The sequence below is a fragment of the Anomaloglossus baeobatrachus genome, chromosome 1, assembly GCF_048569485.1.
Source record: "Anomaloglossus baeobatrachus isolate aAnoBae1 chromosome 1, aAnoBae1.hap1, whole genome shotgun sequence".
In the NCBI taxonomy this organism is placed as follows: Eukaryota; Metazoa; Chordata; class Amphibia; order Anura; family Aromobatidae; genus Anomaloglossus; species Anomaloglossus baeobatrachus.
The window spans coordinates 872,537,431-872,559,153 of NC_134353.1; the positions used below are offsets into that span (position 1 = coordinate 872,537,431).

General features: G+C 52.9%; 1 protein-coding gene across 4 annotated transcripts in view; it reads right to left on the reverse strand.

Moving 5' to 3' along the window:
- The window catches only part of KIF2A (kinesin family member 2A), a 186,389-nt gene extending 178,036 nt beyond the window's left edge, over positions 1-8,353 (reverse strand). For 2 of the 4 annotated variants that reach the window (XM_075326312.1, XM_075326303.1), the window contains exon 1: positions 8,041-8,353. In XM_075326312.1, coding sequence (XP_075182427.1) covers positions 8,041-8,101 — 61 coding nt within the window. In that variant the 5' untranslated portion in view covers positions 8,102-8,353. The remainder of the gene's footprint in view (positions 1-8,040) is intronic. The other 2 variants (XM_075326328.1, XM_075326320.1) reach the window with 1 other exon arrangement.
- Between the last annotated feature and the right edge of the window lie 13,370 nt (positions 8,354-21,723).

A 21,723-nucleotide genomic window follows, 5' to 3' on the forward strand; every position in this document is an offset into this window, starting at 1 on the left:
TCACACGATCCCTGCAGCTAATCAGTGGCCATCACTGTTTTCTACTTTGGACTTAATTGACATCCAGAAAAAGAAGGAAAGCTGTGGCTTCTCCCTCACTTTCTTTAGATGTCCGATTTGTCCAAAGGAGGGGACCGTTGATTGGCCAAAGGAGGGACATAATGTCATGCGAGACCCTGGAGAGGCAGTTCCGATACTTTTGGATTGGCTCTGCACTGGAGGCCAGTGTAATTATTATACAATGTGAAGACATACTGATTGAAAAGGGGATGTCTGAGTAGTCATCAATCTCTTTAAACTATTTTTTCAGAGACGGCAGATTTTCGTCTCACTGCCTGAGAAGAGTTGCTTCTAATGAAAGTCTATGGAGAATGAAAGAGCGGGAGGTATGGGAGACAGAGACATGGACAACAAGCTGCAAGATCAACCTTAAAGTGAACCTGTCAGGTTCAATATGCACCCAGAACCACGAGCACTTCTGGGCCTGCCTAACTGTCCCTGTATACACTAGCATAAAGAGATCTTTAGAAAAAATATTTCTAAAGATCCCATATGATATGCTAATGAGGCCAGGGACTAGTCACAATTGCATTTGTTCCCTTGGCTAGTCAGCCCCCTTAGCATGTTAGCACGCCCCTGTGGGTATACTAACATGCTAATGAATGCGCAGCGTCAGTGGATGGTCACGCTGACATCATAGGATTTCAGCTCCTTGCGCATGACCCCAGAGGTTTGGTTATGCGCACTACACGAGTTTGAAGCCAGGACACATACACCCGGCTTCATAGTGAGCATGACCGAAAGTCCAGGATCATCCGCACTGAGTCGAAATCCAGCGCCAGGCGTGATGGCTGCAGAGGTAAGCGCGACCATCCTCTGATGCTGCGCATTCATTAGCATGCCCACAAGGGAGTGCTTACATGCTAAGGGGGCCGACTAGCTAAGGGAACTAACGCACTTGTGACTAGTCCCCGCACTCATTAGCATCTCATATGGGATTTTTAGAAATACTTTTTCTAAAGATCTCTTTATGTATGCTACCGTGTTTCCCCGAAAATAAGACCTAGCCGCGGTTAATAATGAAGTGTCCATTCAGTGGTAAAAAAGTTAAAGACACTGCAGTACACTTCATTATAGACAGCGGACACCCCCCTAGAAGAGAGAAGACAGAAGAAAAAAGACCCCATGATCATACTCCATAGACGCTGTCCGGGAGCGCATCAAGTTGCTGCAGCGGAACACACACATCAGATCACATATACACATACAGGCACACATGATTTCACACACACCCATGAGATCACACACAATCATCACACTACTGATCGCATACACACACTCACCACATCCAACGATATTGCTTGCTTCTCAGCACGCGTAAGGACCTGCGACACTGTGCAGTGGATCTTCCAGGACCTGTGGGAGTATCACATGGCCGGAAGCACGTGGTATCACTGGATGTGGCGAGTGTGTGCGCGTGATTGTAACGGTATGTGCGATTTCGTGAGTGTATGTGATCAGATGTGCGAGTGTCTGATTTATGAGTGTTAGCCGGACGCAGGAGAGTACAATGTGCAGCACATCTGCCTGGAGCGCCCACCGGAGAGCACAGGAAGGAATGATGTGGAATCTGATGTGTGTGTGTGTGTCTGTATATAAAAGTGTATGCTATCTGATGTGTGTGTGTGATCTGATGTGTTTGTTGGCCAGACGCCGGGGAGGGTGACGTGCTGGGAGATCTGGGAGCCACACAGACACCCGGGGCTGGTAAGTATGATAATCCTGGGAAGGTGGGGGGGGGGGTCTGCTTTTTGTGAGGGGTAAACTTACCCGAAACCATGTCTCCTCGAGAATAAGACACCTCCTGAAAATAAGACCTAGTGCTTTTTTTAGGGGCAAAAAAATAAATAAATATATAAGACAGTGTCTTATTTTCGGGGAAACAGGGTACTAGATACAGGGACGGTTAGGCAGGGATTAGCAATAAGAACCCAGATCTGCTCGTGGTTCTGGGTGCATACAGGACCTTACAGGTTCCCTTTAAAGGAGCACTCCAGTGATCTATTTCCTTCCCATTTAACACGTTATAATGGGCATGCAGAGTGTACAGTCTTCTGCTGTTTCCAGGGCTGTTCCGGCGTCACTTGTCCACATTTGTGACCTGCTGGAGCATGCTATGTTTGCGGTGCGGAGAAGAGGTCACTTTCTACATGTGCCTGAGTCAGACACTCTGACTTGGACAGCAAACCTGTGATTCGGCAGGTCACAAATGCAGACGCGATGCCAGAGCAGACATGTAATGGTCTAAGACTGCTATAGGTAGCATACACATTATTATTTGATTAAGAGATGGGAAAACAAATCACCGGCGTGCTCCTGCCGGACAGTTGTGTCTTGCACATTCTCGGCTGCATCAGTTCGGCTAGGCCTTTCTCCACTGGTCATGGTATTTCACTGAGAAGTGTCTGTTCAGTGTCCTACCATATAGGAGAAAATGATACAATACTGATGGCTTCATATGTTACAAGGTCCACATAAGTAACTGAATAGCTTTGTCCTGCATGAACCCAACCAGCGATGGTCAGAGCAGCATCACATCATAGTGGTCTACAAACAAGAGGGCATCAAATGGGACCATTGTGGGTATTGGCGGTAGGTGCGTATTGGGGAATCTTCACCTATACGGCCCCTAGACGTCAGACTACAGCCCCCCCAGCCCGACACTGTAGCTTCTCTTTCCTTTATAGGCCCAGACATCATAACTAGGGGCCTTATAGACAGGTGTTCCCCTGGGGAACTTCTCAATATAGAGACCCTCCCACCCCCGATATCCAGGGATATCCTACTTGACGCCATTTTGTATTCCGACCACTATGTCATGGTTCTCTTTAATACAATAAATCTTAAATTTTTTGGGGTTGCTTTTCTGGGAGCGTTGTATAAATCGTTGAGACGTCTAGTTGGTATTGGGTAGTTTTCTCGACAATTCTCAGAGAATTAACCCTTTGAATTCAGGACTATGGTATCACAAAATTACGAAATATGTGACGGACGTAGGACACCTGGGCCCCGAATCAAAGCGTTTGCACCAGAATTCTGGAGTAATGTTGCAAAATGTTTGTGCAATGCAAAATTTGCCAACTTTTCGAAGCGTAAGGGGGACAAATTCATTTAAAAAAAATCTGCCACAAAAATCGGCGTAAATTACAACAGAATGTACTCAAAACACTTGTCACGAGTGCCCCCGCTCAGGAACCACAAGCACGCACACAGGTGAACACTCACAGAAGGCCTGCGAGCCGAAGCACCACTCATGTAAGAGCGGAGGGCTCCTCACTGAACGATCAGTGGGGGTCTCAGGACCCCAACTCCCACTGATCTGCAGGTCCTGGCACACGTCAGATAGAAAGTGTCGCTGCTGTATAATGACTGTAGAGTCTAGAGCGGTCAGCGGGTGCTGCCGCCTCATCACTGCGCACCTTTTGCAGATCTGTGTGATGTAAACTGGTCGTCCTCGACATTGGGAGCTCAGATCCTTTACTTCATTAGGCCTCGGTTGCAAAAAGCTACAGGAACGGGCATAGTCACAGCAAAATGTACAGCGCTACTCTGAGCATGGTATGAAGGGTCTGCCGCTCTCACAAGACTGGTGCGGCCCTTTTAAAAGGAATGTCACCAGGTTTTTGCTCCCCCATCTGAGAGCGGCATAATGTAGAGACAGAGACTCTGATTCTAGTGATGTGTCACTTACTGAGCTGTTTGCTGTCATTTTGATAAAATCAATGTTTTCTCTGCTTCATATCTAGCAGTTATACAGAGCTCATGAATATGCTGGACTATCTGCAGCACGCGAAGTAGTCCTGTAATGATAAAATCCCTGATTAATCAGCAATAGATTATCAAAACTACACTAAGCAGCTCAGTAAGTGACATTGCTGGAATCAAGATCTCTGCCCCTAAGTTATGCTATTCTCAGATTAAGTGGCACAAACCTGGTGACAGATTCCCTTTAAACAGCTGATCTGTGGGTTGATGGAGCTGTTATCCTGATAATCTGATAGTGGTGGCCCACTACATAGCAAGAACAGGTGATCAATATCAAATTCCAGAAAACCCTGAATTCATAGAGAGTAAATTGATTGATAGAGACTGAAAGCAGCATGTAAGTGGTTAAACAGCAGCAATCAGAAGCTGGCTCTGATTGTTGCTGTGAAGGGAAGATTCTGGATGTAAGACACAGCTGGCACATGGCTCCTGAAAATGCTCCACACACGTACGTCACGTCAGAGAGGGGCCAAATCTCACAATCTGGGGTCTGAGACTCTAGGGCAGTAGGTGCCCATAGAAGTTAATGCAGACAGCGGCTCACCTGAAGCCACAGCCAGCGCTAGAGGGTCCAAGTAACAGTTTCAGGACACATCAGACATTTGGGACCAGATGTTACAATTCCATCAAAACAAGCCCCATGTTTGAATACAACAATGGTCGAATATTTACATCTCGACTCCGATCGAAGTCTACGGGACGGGCAGAGAGCCAAACACTGCCATCCGGAGCTATGGGCATCTGTGATGGTTTACAGACGACGGCAGCGCTGGATGAAAAGATCAGAGGACGAAACTCGAAACTTGTGCAATAAAAGTTGTGCGGCGTTGTCTGTGCCACAATACTCCCATGCGCGGTATGTTACACTGATGTGATGCAGGAGGATGGCGTCACGCCATCAGCCCTGTGACACCGCAGAGTAACCAGTCACAAGCGGTCACGGAGGATGCGGCACAGGTGAGGACCATAAGGACCATGTTACACCCCACCAACCTGGCCATAGCAACAAGTCATGGTACTTGTATGCAGTGCCAGGGATAGGAGGATATGAAGTGCGGACCAATCAGCCGGCAGGGCCGGGCACCAGACGCAGTGCTCCGCACACCTCGTGCAGGAGAGGCTCAGCTCTGGTCCCCTGCCTGGAGAGGAGGGGGCTTCACTTCCTTATGGCATTTTGGTTTCCATGACATGGAGGTCAGCATCCTCAAAATCAAAGGAAATAAGAGGTCACGGGATTTCCTGTAGGTCATAAGGGGATAACGCACAGTTGTGCACCCACAAATCCTTATCCTAGGCCCAGAAGATGAGCGTTACGTCTGCCATACCCACCCGGCAGCAGTGCAACGTACGCAGCGAGCGTCTGACACAATTAAGTCATTCATTGTAGTGATCCCGGTTACTGTGGCAATGATAACCTAAAACATTCAGCGAGGGGGGAGCGCGTCACCACAACGTGCGGCAACTGCAAATCCACCGCCGGGGTCTCACATCCAGCCACACGGATCAGACTGGGGGGGAGCACAGAGCGGGGTGGTGGGCTGCGGACACTGCAACACTGGGCCACGCGGAGTTAATAGTCGTCATTAGGATGCGGCTGTACAGGCCAGGAGAGCGCTCACATGTGCTCTGACTGCAAACCACCAAAACACCAAGCCAGCAGCAAAAGATGAAGAATCACAAGACAAAGACGCCGTGACACGGGGAGAAAGGTGTTAATGAAACCCGAGACTGCGCAGCCACCAGCGCTGGAGCCGTCTGTCCGCTCCGTCGTTATGCAGCCGTGCTGGTTGCTAGGTGAAGTGACACCACAACATACACCCAGCAGCTCACCCCACGGTGACCCCCCACCCTGATCACTAGTCAGTAATACCCCGAGGTGTTACCTGTACAGCACTGAGAAATGGGCACAGCGAGGAGGACTGGACCCGGTGCCAGGCCTGTGTGCCCTCTCCAGATAACCACCAGACTCCGGTACCGGGACAGGGCCGAAACGCCAAAAGCCACGGGCTATGGTAAATCTGTTGCAATATCCAACTCCTCATTCTCCAGCTCGTCCCTCGCGGTCCCACCTGTGAGCTCTGTCCCTTGCAGTATTCCCCTCATTGCTTCGTCCCTCGCAGTTACTCCCTCTCCGCGTTCCAGCCTGTCCCTCACAGTCACCACCTCCGCGCTACGGTCCATCCCTCGCAATAGCCCCCTTTGCGATTTGGCCAGCCCCTCCCTGTCCACGTACATCCCTCAGCGCTCCGGTCCATCCCCCTCAGTTGTCCCCTCTGCACTCTGGTTCACCTCTTGCAGTCGTCCCCTCCTTGCTCCTTCCAGTCCCTCGTACTCGCTCCCTCTTTACACTCCGGCCAGTCCCTCACAGCCTCACCGCCACGCTCTGGCACTTCTCTTGCAGCCGCCCCCTCCGCACTCCAGCCTGTCCCTTGAAGTCACCCCCCGTGTTTTGGCCCATCACTTGCAGATGCCCTCTCCGGATTCTAGTCCGTCCCTTGCAGTCGCCTCCTCCGCATTCCAGCCTGCCCCTCGCAATAGTCCCCTCTGTGCCCCGGCCCGTCCCTCGCAGGCTGCCCCCTTCGCGCCCCGGCCCGTCCCTCGCAGGCTGCCCCCTTCGCGCCCCGGCCCGTCCCTCGCAGGCTGCCCCCTTCGCGCCCCGGCCCGTCCCTCGCAGGCTGCCCCCTTCGCGCCCCGGCCCGTCCCTCGCAGGCTGCCCCCTTCGCGCCCCGGCCCGTCCCTCGCAGGCTGCCCCCTTCGCGCCCCGGCCCGTCCCTCGCAGGCTGCCCCCTTCGCGCCCCGGCCCGTCCCTCGCAGGCTGCCCCCTTCGCGCCCCGGCCCGTCCCTCGCAGGCTGCCCCCTTCGCGCCCCGGCCCGTCCCTCGCAGGCTGCCCCCTTCGCGCCCCGGCCCGGCCCTCGCAGGCTGCCCCCTTCGCGCCCCGTCCCTCGCAGGCTGCCCCCTTCGCGCCCCGGCCCGTCCCTCGCAGGCTGCCCCCTTCGCGCCCCGGCCCGTCCCTCGCAGGCTGCCCCCTTCGCGCCCCGGCCCGTCCCTCGCAGGCTGCCCCCTTCGCGCCCCGGCCCGTCCCTCGCAGGCTGCCCCCTTCGCGCCCCGGCCCGTCCCTCGCAGGCTGCCCCCTTCGCGCCCCGGCCCGTCCCTCGCAGGCTGCCCCCTTCGCGCCCCGGCCCGTCCCTCGCAGGCTGCCCCCTTCGCGCCCCGGCCCGTCCCTCGCAGGCTGCCCCCTTCGCGCCCCGGCCCGTCCCTCGCAGGCTGCCCCCTTCGCGCCCCGGCCCGTCCCTCGCAGGCTGCCCCCTTCGCGCCCCGGCCCGTCCCTCGCAGGCTGCCCCCTTCGCGCCCCGGCCCGTCCCTCGCAGGCTGCCCCCTTCGCGCCCCGGCCCGTCCCTCGCAGGCTGCCCCCTTCGCGCCCCGGCCCGTCCCTCGCAGGCTGCCCCCTTCGCGCCCCGGCCCGTCCCTCGCAGGCTGCCCCCTTCGCGCCCCGGCCCGTCCCTCGCAGGCTGCCCCCTTCGCGCCCCGGCCCGTCCCTCGCAGGCTGCCCCCTTCGCGCCCCGGCCCGTCCCTCGCAGGCTGCCCCCTTCGCGCCCCGGCCCGTCCCTCGCAGGCTGCCCCCTTCGCGCCCCGGCCCGTCCCTCGCAGGCTGCCCCCTTCGCGCCCCGGCCCGTCCCTCGCAGGCTGCCCCCTTCGCGCCCCGGCCCGTCCCTCGCAGGCTGCCCCCTTCGCGCCCCGGCCCGTCCCTCGCAGGCTGCCCCCTTCGCGCTCTGGCCCGTCCCTCGCAGGCTGCCCCCTTCGCGCTCCGGCCCGTCCCTCGCAGGCTGCCCCCTTTGCGCTCCGGCCCGTCCCTTGCAGTCGCCCCCTCTGCGCTCCGGCCTGTCTGTCCTCTGCGCTCCATTCCTCGCCGTGGTCCTCTGCGCTCCCCTGTGCCATATTGATCCATCACCCTTCAGCTCCCCCACTCTCCAGCATCAGCCCACAGTCTGCACCCCCTGCAGATATGCCATCTTGTCACCATTACCACTATATCGCATTTCCAGCTCATTTTCAATCAGATCGCAGACAATGATCGTCCGATGAGCTCCCAGCCCCCACAGAGCAGTGCCCGGAGCCCGCAGTCACCCCGGCTCCATCCTCTGCAGCGCCCTGCCCTCCCCGGGAGACGCCGGCACAATGGCGGCCCCTGCACAGAATGAATGGACAGCACTCACCATCGCTCCTCTTGATCTCCACGTAGATCCCAATCTGGATCTTGCCGAAGCTGGCTGCCATGCCACCGCCTCCTCCTCCGTGCCCCGGTCCCCTCCGCTGCTGCCGGCCGCTCTCCCGCGCTCGGTGGGATCACACTGCCTATTATTGTTTGAAAAATGAGGCCAGGCGATGCCGGGGAAACAGGAGGAGGAGGGAGGACGGGACGGGGCTCTGGAGGAGGTGGGTGCGGGCGGCGGGGCGCCTCTGCCGGTCACATTCACAGCCAGAGAAGGAGGAGACGTAACTGAAACTAGGAGGAACTGCAACACGCGTGCGCGGTGACGCCACCTGAGCTGCTGAGAGCCGCTCATGCGTAGATGAGGTCTGTTCTGCACTGCACTAAGCGGTTAACGTATGCGGGTGCATGTACGCGGGATGGACGGGGGCGCGCACTGAACTAAATTATTCGCGCGTTACGTCCAGGATACTTCATGTCTACCAATGGGAAAAAAACAAAACAAAACATGTATCCCATAGCAACCAATCACAGCTGACGTTTCAATTTGGAAACTGCTGTTGAAAATAAAAGCTGCATTGTGATTGGTTTCCAGGGGCAACAAGGTCAGCTTTATTATTTTGATAAATGAGGCCTACTGAAAGTCTCCTTGGCGTCCATTGTACCTTTTCCTATTCCTAGGGAATAGCGCGATGTCTACACTATTGTATATGGGGAATTTTGTGATTTTTTTTTTGTTTTTCCTTACTCATCTTTCCCTCCTCTTCTTCCAACAGCCATAACTTTTTACTTTTGTCTCCATACCCTGGGAGGGCTTATTTACGGGATGAGCGTTGTAGTTTGGAATGACGCCTTTTACTTCACCACATAATTCACTGAAAAATGGGGGAAAAAATTCATGAGAGGTGAGGGGTAAAAGAAATACAATTCCACCGTTGTTTTGGGTTTAGTTCATCGTTAGGTACAAATGACGCGGAATCCTGATTCTTTGGGTCAGTGCGATTACGGCCATAACAAATGCATAGTTTTGTTTTATTATTTTAGTCTCTTAAAAAATGTTTGTAAGAATAAAATGTGGTCTGTGTCGCCATTTTCTGAGACAAATAAAGTTTTTTTTCTTGTCGATGGAGCAGTGTATAGGTTTGTTTTTTGTGTGCCAAGCTGTAGTGGTTCTACATGGGGGTATATATGATGTTTGATTGGTTTAGGCTACATTTACATCGTAACTAGTGATGAGCGGGCACTACCATGCTCAGGTGCGCGATACTCGTAACTAGTGATGAGCGGGCACTACCATGCTCGGGTGCTCGATACTCGTAACTAGTGATGAGCGAGCACTACCATGCTCGGGTGCTCGATACTCGTAACTAGTGATGAGCGGGCACTACCATGCTCGGGTGCTCGATACTCGTAACTAGTGATGAGCGAGCACTACCATGCTCGGGTGCTCGGTACTCGTAACTAGTGATGAGCGGGCACTACCATGCTCGGGTGCTCGGTACTCATAACTAGTGATGAGCGGGCACTACCATGCTCAGGTGCTCGATACTCGTAACTAGTGATGAGCGAGCACTACCGTGCTCAGGTGCTCTGTACTTGTAACTAGTGATGAGCGAGCACTACCATGCTCGGGTGCTCAGTACTCGTAACTAGTGATGAGCGAGCACTACCATGCTCGGGTGCTCGATACTCGTAACTAGTGATGAGCGAGCACTACCATGCTCGGGTGCTCGATACTCGTAACTAGTGATGAGCGGGCACTACCATGCTCGGGTGCTCGATACTCGTAACTAGTGATGAGCGAGCACTACCATGCTCGGGTGCTCGGTACTCGTAACTAGTGATGAGCGGGCACTATCATGCTCGGGTGCTCGGTACTCATAACTAGTGATCAGCGATCACTACCATGCTCAGGTGCTCGATACTCGTAACTAGTGATGAGCGAGCACTACCATGCTCGGGTGCTCGGTACTCGTAACTAGTGATCAGCGATCACTACCATGCTCAGGTGCTCGATACTCGTAACTAGTGATGAGCGAGCACTACCGTGCTCAGGTGCTCTGTACTTGTAACTAGTGATGAGCGAGCACTACCGTGCTCAGGTGCTCGATACTTGTAACTAGTGATGAGCGAGCACTACCATGCTCAGGTGCTCAATACTCGTAACTAGTGATGAGCGAGCACTACCATGCTCAGGTGCTCTGTACTTGTAACTAGTGATGAGTGAGCACTACCATGCTCAGGTGCTCTGTACTTGTAACTAGTGATGAGTGAGCACTACCATGCTCGGGTGCTCGGTACTCGTAACTAGTGATGAGCGAGCACTACCATGCTCAGGTGCTCTGTACTTGTAACTAGTGATGAGCGAGCACTACCATGCTCAGGTGCTCAGTACTCGTAACTAGTGATGAGTGAGCACTACCATGCTCGGGTGCTCGATACTCGTAACTAGTGATGAGTGAGCACTACCATGCTCGGGTGCTCGGTATTCGTAACTAGTGATGAGTGAGCACTACCATGCTCGGGTGCTCGGTACTCGTAACTAGTGATGAGTGAGCACTACCATGCTCAGGTGCTTGGTACTTGTAACTAGTGATGAGCGAGCACTACCATGCTCAGGGGTTGGTACTCGTAACTAGTGATGAGTGGGCACTACCATGCTCAGGGGTCGGTACTCATAACTAGTGATGAGCGGGCACTACCATGCTCGGGTGCTCGGTACTCGTAACTAGTGATGAGTGAGCACTACCATGCTCGGGTGCTCGGTACTCATAACTAGTGATGAGTGAGCACTACTGTGATGCCCTGGACTAGCCAGGTAGTCACATACATACCAACATACACACCTCCACCCTAGACTGTTACAACAGTCAACCAAAAACCCTTGTTGCCTCCCTCCAGGGTCTGATGTCCACACCAGGTGGGGCGGAGCCAGGCAGTTGGCCCCACCCACCGAGGAGTTCACAGGCCTGGAGGCGGGAAAGCAGTCAGAGAGTAGTTAGAGAGGTGAAAGTGAGAGGGCTGTAACTGCAAGTGTCTGGGTCGGAGCCCAGGCACTGACAGCAAGGTTGGCAGACGGTGGTGGCCGTCTGCAGGAGTTAGTGGATCTCTGCGGAACCGTAGGACCGGGGTCGGGCGGTGGCCCGCCGGTACCGAGCCGGGGAGCGGAGTGAAGCTAAGCACAAAGGCAGGGCCATCGGACCCCGACTAGGCTTGGAGCCGTCGACAATGGTCAAATCCGAAAGTGACCGGAACCCCAGGGGTTTCCTAACACCCAAGACCCGACAGAAGGCAACACTCCACACCGTGAGGATACACGGTGTGGAGAAGGCAACTCTGCAGGAGGATGCAGACGCAATTCATCTTCATTCTGAACCATTGGAGGGAAGAGAGGAGGAGCCTGGCAATGGCGATGCGAGCCCGTGAGATAGAAGTCCCACGCGAGGAGCAGGTAAGTAGTTACCCAGTCTCAGTTGATCCGGCCTATGCGGCTGTGAGATCCAGTTTGCCCCCGCCCGCTGCAAGAACTCCTCCACCGTCACCCTCATCCCCGGCGGATGCCGAGTTGCCAATCCCAACACCGCAAAGAAACCTCCAGTCCTCGTTTGTGAATCGCAGATTGCAGAGCCCCTGAATCTACCATCTGACCAGGCCACGTCAGCGGTTATCCCAGCATTGGCCCGACCAGACCCGGCCGCATCACCGGGCCCGTACCCCAATACGGAGCATCCGGACTTTGCACCCCCGGCTGCGACACAGCCGGTTCCTCCACTCACCACAGCGGAGGAGAAGCCTATTGAGATGCCAGTTCCGCCGCGTGGCCACCTGGTAGCTTCCGGAGCCGCAGGAATCCATATGCAGTAGCGGTAGCTGAACGAGGATGGCTACCTACTAGTTTTGTTGAAAGTTTGAAAAATGACTGTTTCAGGACTGTCACCTTTGTTGAACGTTCTCCAGTGTTCAGTTTAAAAGGAGAAGGCTGTCAGGGATCGGCTGAAGGGTCTCTGATGGAAGGTGACAGGAGAAGTTTATGCTGCAATTAGACTGTGTCATCCTTGTTGAACCTTTTTCCACACTTTGTTACAGGGAAAAGACCATCAGGGCCTTGGATGGTGCGGTGCTGGTAGACAGCACCAGGGGGCCTTGGTGGGGGTTGGCACAACAGGATAACGGCTACCAGGTTACTCAGGACTTTTAAGAGTCGTCTTTTTTGCCTCCAGGACTTCAACCCTGTCACGGAACCAAATAGGAAGCAGCGGGCTTCAGGTTGTTTAGGTGGCGGGTTGAAGGGAGAGGGACACGGGAATGTGGACTCCGTGAGTTTCCTTTTGCAACGTTTAAGAATATGTCTCCCCTGTGTGGGATGAACTGTCATTAAAATGTTACCCCTTTTTCTCCTTACAGGAGCAGTTTCAATAAACCTCAGTGTGTCCTGTAGCTCGGGGACGAGCTCCGTATAACCAAGGGGGAAAGTGACGCCCCTGCACTAGTCAGGGTGTCGCAGGGAACTGCACTCCTGTCCTTATAGTGCAGAACCCACCCTCCTTGGTTTCAGGTTCCACCCAGTGGTATTGCTACCAACCCCCAATACACACTCACACTAGTACAGGACATACAAACCAGTGGGTGGGTCTAGAGAGGAAAGGGCCGCCCAGCGAAGGGTTAAGCAGACTGGTGGGAGGTGACAAGTCAGTCGGCTCCAGGGGAGCAAAGGGAAAGGGAGTGAAGTGGAAACTCTCCAGAGAGAGAGGGAACAAGGGGGTTGGAGCCCCCAGGAGAAGGGAAGTAGTGGCCCTCATAGTGTGAGGGGCCGAGGAGTCAAAGCTCCCGAGAGGTCGGACTAAATTGGGACACAGCAAAAGCAATACTAGTGGGAGCGGATATCTGGACGTGCTCTCTTTTCCAAGCGACAGTAGTGCACTGGGACTTTTGGTTCACCTGCAGCATGTGTGTGTAATGACTTTACAAAACATCATCCACCACCACGATAACTGGCCTGAGTGAGTACACAGTCATCCCCTGCTACCACCTAACCCTGCGCTCCCCTGCAACCCACCATCCAGAGTCCCGGGGCCTACCCCTACCCGTGGAGGGTAACGTCATCTTGCTGCCCCACTCCATCACCCCGGGTACTCCCAATGGCAGCAGCGGTACTCCCCCCAATTACCGTACACCACGGGTGGCGTCACGAACTATACTAAATCCCCTGTAAATAATCCCTTTTACATTTGAGTGTGGCCCCTAGCCCCCGGGTCCGGAGACCCTCGAGCCACGAGCAATCACCACCCCCGGACCGAAGCGGTTCGATCCGATGCTGGGGCGGCACACTCGTAACTAGTGATGAGCAAGCACTACCATGCTCAAGTGCTTGGTACTCTTAACTAGTGATGAGCGGGCACTACCATGCTCAGGTGCCTCGTACTCATAACTAGTGATGAGCGAGCACTACCATGCTCAGGTGGCTCATACTCGTAACTAGTGATGAGTGAGCACTACCATGTTCAGGTGGCTCGTACTCGTAACTAGTGATGAGCAAGCATTATCATGCTCAGGTGTCTCGTACTCATAACTAGTGATGAGCGAGCATTATCATGCTCAGGTGCCCGGTATTCGTAACTAGTGATGAATGAGCACTACTATGTTCGGGTGCTTGATATTCGTAACTAGTGATTAGCGAGCGCTGCCATACTCAGGATGGTATAGCATGATATATAATTATCTACCTATATTTCTAAGCATTCATTATTATTCCTTACCAGGGCCGGCCTCAGCACCCGAGCAAGTGCCAGGGCCCTGGACCGCCGGAGGTGGCCCACTTGCTGTCAGCAAAGGCGGTGAAGTATTCTACTGGCCCCTGGGGTCAACAGCCGCACTTTCCTTTCTGCCGGCCTTTTAAATCTACAATTTCACTCAGAATTCACTACTGAACGCTGCGTGCAGGGGCACTGAAGTTCATCTGTGGGTGGAGCTAGCGCGTGGTTTGCTGCGCTGCCATCCCACAGGTGAAGAGAGGAGTTGCAGCGCTGCCAGCGTCCCACCGCCAAACTGTATGTCCCCCCCACCCCAGTGCTGTATGCCCTCCAGAGCTGTATGTTCTCCACCCCAGTGCTGTATACACCCCAGAACTGTATGTCCCCCCAACCCCACAGCTCTATACCTCTCCAGAGTTTTATGTCCTCCAACCTTAGTTCTGTATACCCCCAGAGCTGTATGTCCCCCCCACCCCAGTGCTGTATACCCCCAGAGCTGTTTGTCCCCCACCCCAGTGCTGTATACCCCCCAGACCTGTATGTCCCCCCCAACCCCAGAACTCTATACCTCCCCAGAGTTGTATGTCCTCCAACCTTAGTTCTGTATACCCCCAGAGCTGTATACCCCCCCCCGAGCTGTATATTCCTCCACCCCAGTGCTGTATACCACCCCAGAGCTCTATGTCCCACAACCCCAGTGCTGTGTTCTCCCAGAGCTGTATGTCCCCCACCACAGTACTGTTTGTCCCCCAACCAAGGGCTGTATACTCCCCCAGAGCTGTATGTCCCTAACTCCAGTGCTGTATACCCCCAAAGCTGTATGTCCCCCACCCCACTGCTGTATACCCCAGAGCTGTATGTTCCCCCCAGAGCTGTATGTTCGCTCACCCCAGAGTTGAATTCCCCCCATCTAGAGCTCTATGCCCCCCTCTGGAGCTGTATACCCCCCTCACCAGTAATGTGTATACCCCCCCTAGTAATGAGTATGTCCCCAGCGTCTCCTGTAATGTATATACAGCAGAGTCAGTGTGCACTGTGTGCGGCCATGTCTGTTAATGACAGCCACCAATTAGCGCGGCACAGCCACATGCCCGGGAGGAGCTGGACAGGAGACAAGCGGGGGAGGTGAGCGAGGCTGCTGCCGGCTTCCTTATATTAATATATATATAATATAATATTAAATACCTCTAATGTGTCTGTATGTATGATGTGTATCTATGTAGGTTAGTGTATGACTGTGTATAGATTTATGTCTATTTATATGTGTTGTGGTAAATTTGTCTTTAAAGAAGTGGTTCACCCATATTTTTTATTTTCTAGATCAATATAATATTGAGAAACAATGTTTCTCTCAAATATCTTATGTTGGCAATACTGCATGTGAGAGGCGCTATTGCGGACTGCTGTTACCCGCTCCGTGACCCCCGGTCTACGTGACCTCGGGGACCTGGTGATGTTACGTCGAGTTCCTGTTACACCGCGGCCGGCCGCAGTGTCCGTGAGTGATGGGCTGTGGGCGGTGTTTCACCGCTCATCACAGCCTATCAGCTCCCTCCTCCCTCACAGCAGAGTTCTGCAAGCAGGCGACACACTGGGCTGTGACGAGCGGTAAAACACTGCCCACAGTCCAATGACTCAGGAAGACTGCGGCCGGCCGCAGTGATGTGACGTGATCCGGAACTTGACGTGACGTCACCGGATCCCCGAGGTCATGGAGCCCGGGGGTCACGGAGTGGGGAACAGCGATCTGCAATAGCGCCTCTCACATGCACTATTGCCAACATAAGGTATTTGAGAGAAACATTGTTTCTCAATATAATATCGATCTACAAAATAAAAAATTTGGGTGAACCACCACTTTAAATATGTATTTGTTCGTATGCCTGTATGTGTACGTATCTGTGTATGTGCGTGTCTGCGTGTGGATGGGGTCCACTGAGACTCTTTCGCCCGGGGCCCACAAAAAACTGGAGCTGGCACTGTTCCTTTCCAAATTCCCAACTCCATTTTTTGGCTTCTCTATTTTCTGAAAAGATTCATTACTTCGGCAAACAAAGTTCCTTCAAATATTTCAGATTTGGAAGTATCAGTGTAGAGCACCTGCTGACATTTCTGTGCTCCCCAGCTCCTATATTTTCAGGAATAGTTGAGCTACTAGACCTTGTTTTAATGTCAAAGATATAACTATTTTACTTCAATCCTCCCATGAAGACCACTTTTCGCCAGTCTGCTCTAAACAGTAGATGGGTGTAGCTGAGTCCCATTACTTGCTGCTAGTTCTGAGCTAATGGCACTGCTGTACATTTTCCGACCACAATGGGAAGTAAGCACAATGTGTCTTTCATCTTTTACACTGTTTCCATGGATAACTACTTCATCTACAGTCCTCAACTTTGTACCCATTTCTTGGCTCTTCTTCAAATGAGCTTGCTCAGCAAATCTTGAAACCCCAGTCTGCTTTAAAAACTTTCCCTAGGAGAGATCTTGATGATGCAGTATAACTACCTTGTGTCTTGTTGCTGTACTCATTATTGCCATGGTGTATGACATGGTCTATGACATTAAACTGTCTTCTACAAAACTTTGTAGCTGATCTTTCCTACTCCTAACTCAGTTTTAAAGAGGCTGTCCACAACTTTAAATTTGATGACCCATCCTTAGGATAGGTCATTATTCTCTGATTGGCATGGTTGCCAGATGTTGGCCCTTGGCCTATCAGCTCTTTGCGATGCTGGAGGCAACAGCAGGTGGCCGAAAATGCTCAGTTCCAGAGCTGCTCTGTCTTCTGATAGTGGCTGAATAGGAAGGAGATGTGCAGTACCCGACTATTGTTGCTATCAGAAGACGGGGCAGTTCCGGAACTGAACATTTCTGACCACCTGCTACCACTGCTGGCACCAAGGAAAGCTGACCGGCAGGGGTGCTGGGTGTCGGACTCTGAACTATCAGACATTGATGACCTATCCTAAGGATAGAATTGATAAACACGGCACTTCTGGAGGTGGTGCACAAGAAGGTTCCAAAAACGTCTCAAATCGTAGAAACTTGGCACTCAATGTAAGTGGTACACAGATTTTATTGTAGAAAACTTGTAGGCAAGCACAGACGTTTTCGTCATGCAAGACCTTCATCAGTGTGCCCTACCAGGGTTCTTTGGTAGCGTGGTGAACAGCGCTGCAGAAACACGGTGTCCACCGCTGTGAGTAATGGCGGAGTGGTGGACTAATTAAGTAATGGTTATTTTATGATTTTAACATATTTCTTGCCCACTTTAAAAAAAACCCTGGACAACTGCCATTTTAACATGAAAATACATAAAAAAAAAATATAATGATCTTTATTGATGTTAAAATGCACAGCAAACACATTGTGTCCTTATTCTTAGGCCATGTGTGCATGTTGCGTTCGATTCCGCAGCGTGTAAGTCACTGCATGTGCGTCTCAGAACGCAGCTGAAAAAGCTGCGTTCTGACACGCATTCGACAGAACGCAACATGCGCACATTCCTGGAGAATTCATGCGTTCTGGATGCTTACTCTGCCATAGACAGAGTGGGAAAAGCATCCAGAACGCACATTTTTCACAGTGCGGTCCCACTCGGTTCTGCAGCATCCACATAGACTTGCAGCAGAGCCGAGTAGGACCGCACTGTCAAAAAGAGCATGGCTGGCTGCGAGACAGAGCCACGCGTTCAGAATGAACTCGGATGAACTTCACCCGACTTCATTGTGATCGCACGGCTCTGTGTATGTGCCTCGCTTTGATTTGCGGTCACATGTGAAGGACTCACCTGTGATCGCAAATCCCCTGAGTGACTGCAGTGAGCCGCGCGATCAGCTGTGCTTTCACTCAGGTTACTCGTGGCCACAGCTGCAGTCCTCCACCTGAGAGCAGTGGCCGCGAGTAACCTCAGTGACAGCACAGCTGATCGTGCGACTCACTTCAGTTGTTGCATGGAGCTCTCAGGAGCGGCAGTGTTCTACTGCCGCTCCTGTCAGCTTCAGATGTAGCAGAGCTGAAAGCATCGTGGGACCTTGCATGGATTACATTGGACCTGGAGGTGTTTTTGAGGGGTTAATAAAGTGATGAAAGAGGGTGTTTTTTTGTCTTTCATTACAAATAAAGGATTTTTTGGATGTGTGTTTATTTTCTTTAACTTACAAGTTAATCATGGAAGGTATCTCGGGGAGACGCCTGCCATAATTAACCTCGGACTTAGTGGCAGCTACTGTATGGGCTGTTGCCATTAACGCCTTATTACCCCGTTTGCCACCGCACCAGGGCAATTAAGGATGAGCCGGGTAGAGTCCCGGGACTGTCGCATCTAATGGATGCGGCAATTCCGGGTGGCTGCTGGCTGATATTTTTAGGCTGGGGGGGCTCCCCATAACGTGGAGCTTCCCATCCTGAGAATACCAGCCTTTAGCCATGTGGCTTTACCCTAGCTGGTATCCAAATTGGGGGGGGACCGCACGTCGTTTTTTTTAGTTACTTATTTATTTTTTTACTGCTCGATATAGACACGCCCACCGGCGGCTGTGATTGGTTGCAGTGAGACAGCTGTCACTCAGCGTGGGGGCGTGTCTGAGTGCAACCAATCATAGGCGCTGGTGGGTGGGGGAAGCAGGGAATACAAGATGGATTAATGAGCGGCCGGCATTTTCAAAAGAGGAGAAGCCGCCACAGTGTGAACGCCGTGTAGCCCCGCGCCGTTGAACGTGGATCGGTGAGTATGAGAGAGGGGGTGGGAGGGAGAGACAGACATGGAGAGAGAGATAGATAGAAACATAGAGAGAGACCGACCGACAGACCGACCGACAGAGAGAGAAAGACGAAAGAACTGCCTTTGTTATGTCAAAAATACATGCGGATCGAAACAAAAATGCACTGCTTAACATTTTGGTAGTGTTTTTCTACAACTCATTGATTTCAATGGGTGTAGCAGAAAAAAACGCAATGTGCGCACATGGCCTTATGCTACTGAATAAGATAGTTTTAATATCTGAAACTTTGGCAGTGCCTTATAAGAACTCTATGCCGTGATCAAATAAAATTGTATGTGATGACTCTTCAAACCGTGGTAATATTGGAAATGAGTCAAGTATCTTTTTTCAGGACTGGAACCCTATCTGGTACTTCAATCTCATAAACATTGGGATGACCAAACAACAGCAGGTTGATGACTATCCACCCACTGCCAATTGGTGGGATGATTGCAAGGAGAAGGAATGTAGCAGCAAGCAACATAACTCATGGTAGGTTATAGTTAGAATAATTCATTATTGATTATTGGGAATCAGATAAAAAGCACGTAGTATAATATTTACTTTTATGGTGTTTTCAAGATTATTTAGTTAATTGCCTGTTAGAACTTCCCATGTTTGCCATATTGGTACTGTCACGATGTGACTGTAGGATAGCGAGGGACAAGGGCTATTACACTGTCCCTCATGCTAGGTGACTCTACGCTATCCCTAACCTCCGGATTACTCCTGATGGTGGAGATGCCAGAGTCCCATACCTTTCTAGTCTCCTGACCAGTACTAAGCTGTTCCCCACCCCTAGGGAGGGAAGGGGCAGGAGTGTGAGGGCAACACAGATAAGACAGTTAGGGAAAAAACAAAACTCAGACATACTGTAAACTCACAGGAACAAACAGTGAGAAACTAAGGAGAAAATCAAGAGAAGTAAGGCAGCAACAAAATGACAATAAGGTTAACACCACAACCACTGACAGCAACAAAGTACTACAACCATCAGTAAGTCTGGATCACAACACCTCACAAGACAAGTATAGAAAGCTATAGCTATTATACAAAGTGTCCAGGTGTGGCACTCCTGAATATGTCAGGGTGCCACAGGGTACTGCAATCCTTACCCAGGGTGCAGGACCTACCCCCCCATGGTTTCAGGTTCCTAAGAAACCGGTGTCACTACCATCAGCACAAATCCCAATCACACCTCACATCATGACCTGTCAGACACACCAGTGGGTTGGTTAAGCTGGAATAGGGCCACCCACCTAGTGGTCAGGCAGACTGGTGAGAGGGAGGAAGTAGACAAAGTAGAGTGAGAGCCCTCAAAGAGTGAGGAGCTGGAGTAGTAGCTCCCGAGGAGCTAGACCGAGGTTGGGTCGCAGACGGTGGTCCGGGACCAGAGGAGTCGGGGACCGGTGGCAGTGACATTGGAAGGGTGCGACAGACATAGTCTAGTAGGACTGTCGGCATCAGAAACCCAAAAGAACTGATCGGTACCGAGCACAACGGGGTACAGGACCCTAGGTCAGGAGCAGGTTCATCCATCCTGATAATTAACCTGAGAAGGAGAGTCTCTTTATAAACTTCCCTAGGAGCTCAGACATTGAAGGCGACAGCACACCGTGGGGGATAAGGGCTTTCCAGTAACGCGGCCCACTAAAATCCCAAGTGCCAGCCATCAAGAGCACAGCTACACTACAAATATAGTGAGCGGGGCCCCAACAGCTTCACGCCAAGGGGCCACAACAGAAAACTAACTCATGAACGGAGGCGGCTCCGGATTACCCAGTGACACCGGTGGGAGCGGACACCTGGATGGGCTTCCCCGTAGTGACTGTGATGCACATAGTCTTTGGTTTATCCTCAGTGTGAGTGTCTGCTTTATAATCCTCATCCAGCACCACGACTACCCACAGTGAGTACCCTAGTTCCCCTGCACCCTGCGCTCCCGAATATCCCACCAACACCCCAGAGGCCAGGGCCTTCCCTACCTGCGGAGGGACTGACACCTTGCTGCTCCACACCATCTGCCCCGATACTCCTCCCAGCAGCGGCGGTACTCCCATTTCCGCAACCCGCAGGTGGCGTCACGAACTTCTCCCCTGTGAATAATCCCCTTTCAAGGATCGGAGACCAGATCCCTCGAGCACTACCATCCTGGATCGGAGCACCCCGGTCTGCAGCGGGGCGGCACACCTCTAATTCTTTCTAGCGTCACGAACAGGATAAGGACTGGATCCATTAAAGCGGGTGATGTGTGCCTTCCAGAACTGTCCCAAACTGTGCTGCGGCTGTCCGTTTGAATTGCCGCCATTTTGCCACCATCTTGCCCACCATTTTGGCGCCTAAAAACAACAACTACGCCATCATCCGCAGCAAAAGGGCGCGAAGCCGGAGCTCCGCCCCCTGGGAGTAACAGGATGTAAAGGAGGAGATTGGGGCAGGGACACCAGAACTCTGCAGAAAAAGTTCCTGGAACTGGAGAGAGCAGCAGGATGTCGGTGCCAAGAGACTGGTCGCCTGAGCGTTCTGTGCCCGGAACAGCTGCCTGGATCGAAGAGAAGATAGAGCGGCTTTACAGGATGATGCAAATGCAGTTCCTGTTCCTGCTGGATGACTGGAGGATCGATATGAGGAGTGTGACCGCGGCGGTGCGGACCCATGAAGTGGATGCCCTGTGTGTGGAGCGGGTAGGCAGAAGCACAGTTCTGGTTGATCCGGCCTACCCGGTTGCGGAACCCGGTCTGCCCCCGGCCACCGCGACAGCCATGCCACCTCCTCCACCCTCGGCTGAAGCTTTTGCCGAGCCGCTGCCCCTGACCCCTGCAGCGGAGCCTCCAGCCCCTGCGGGCGACGAGCAGGCTGCAACGCCTCCAGCCCTACCACCGGCCAAACCAGACCAGGCCGCAATGCCTCAGGTACTATCCACGACCAGACCAGACCTGGCCGCATCCCCGGGCTCGTACCTCGATATGGAGCACCCGGCCGCTACTACCCTGGCTGCGGAACAGCCGGTTCATCTCATTAACGCTGCAGAGGAGGAGCCCACCAACATGCAGGTTCCGCTGCAGCACGGCCCCCCGATAGCAGCCGGGGCCGTGGGAATCCCAATGCATCCAGTTCCCCTGGAGGAGGTGGTACCTGAGGTCCACGTCCCATACTGGGAGAGACAACACCAGC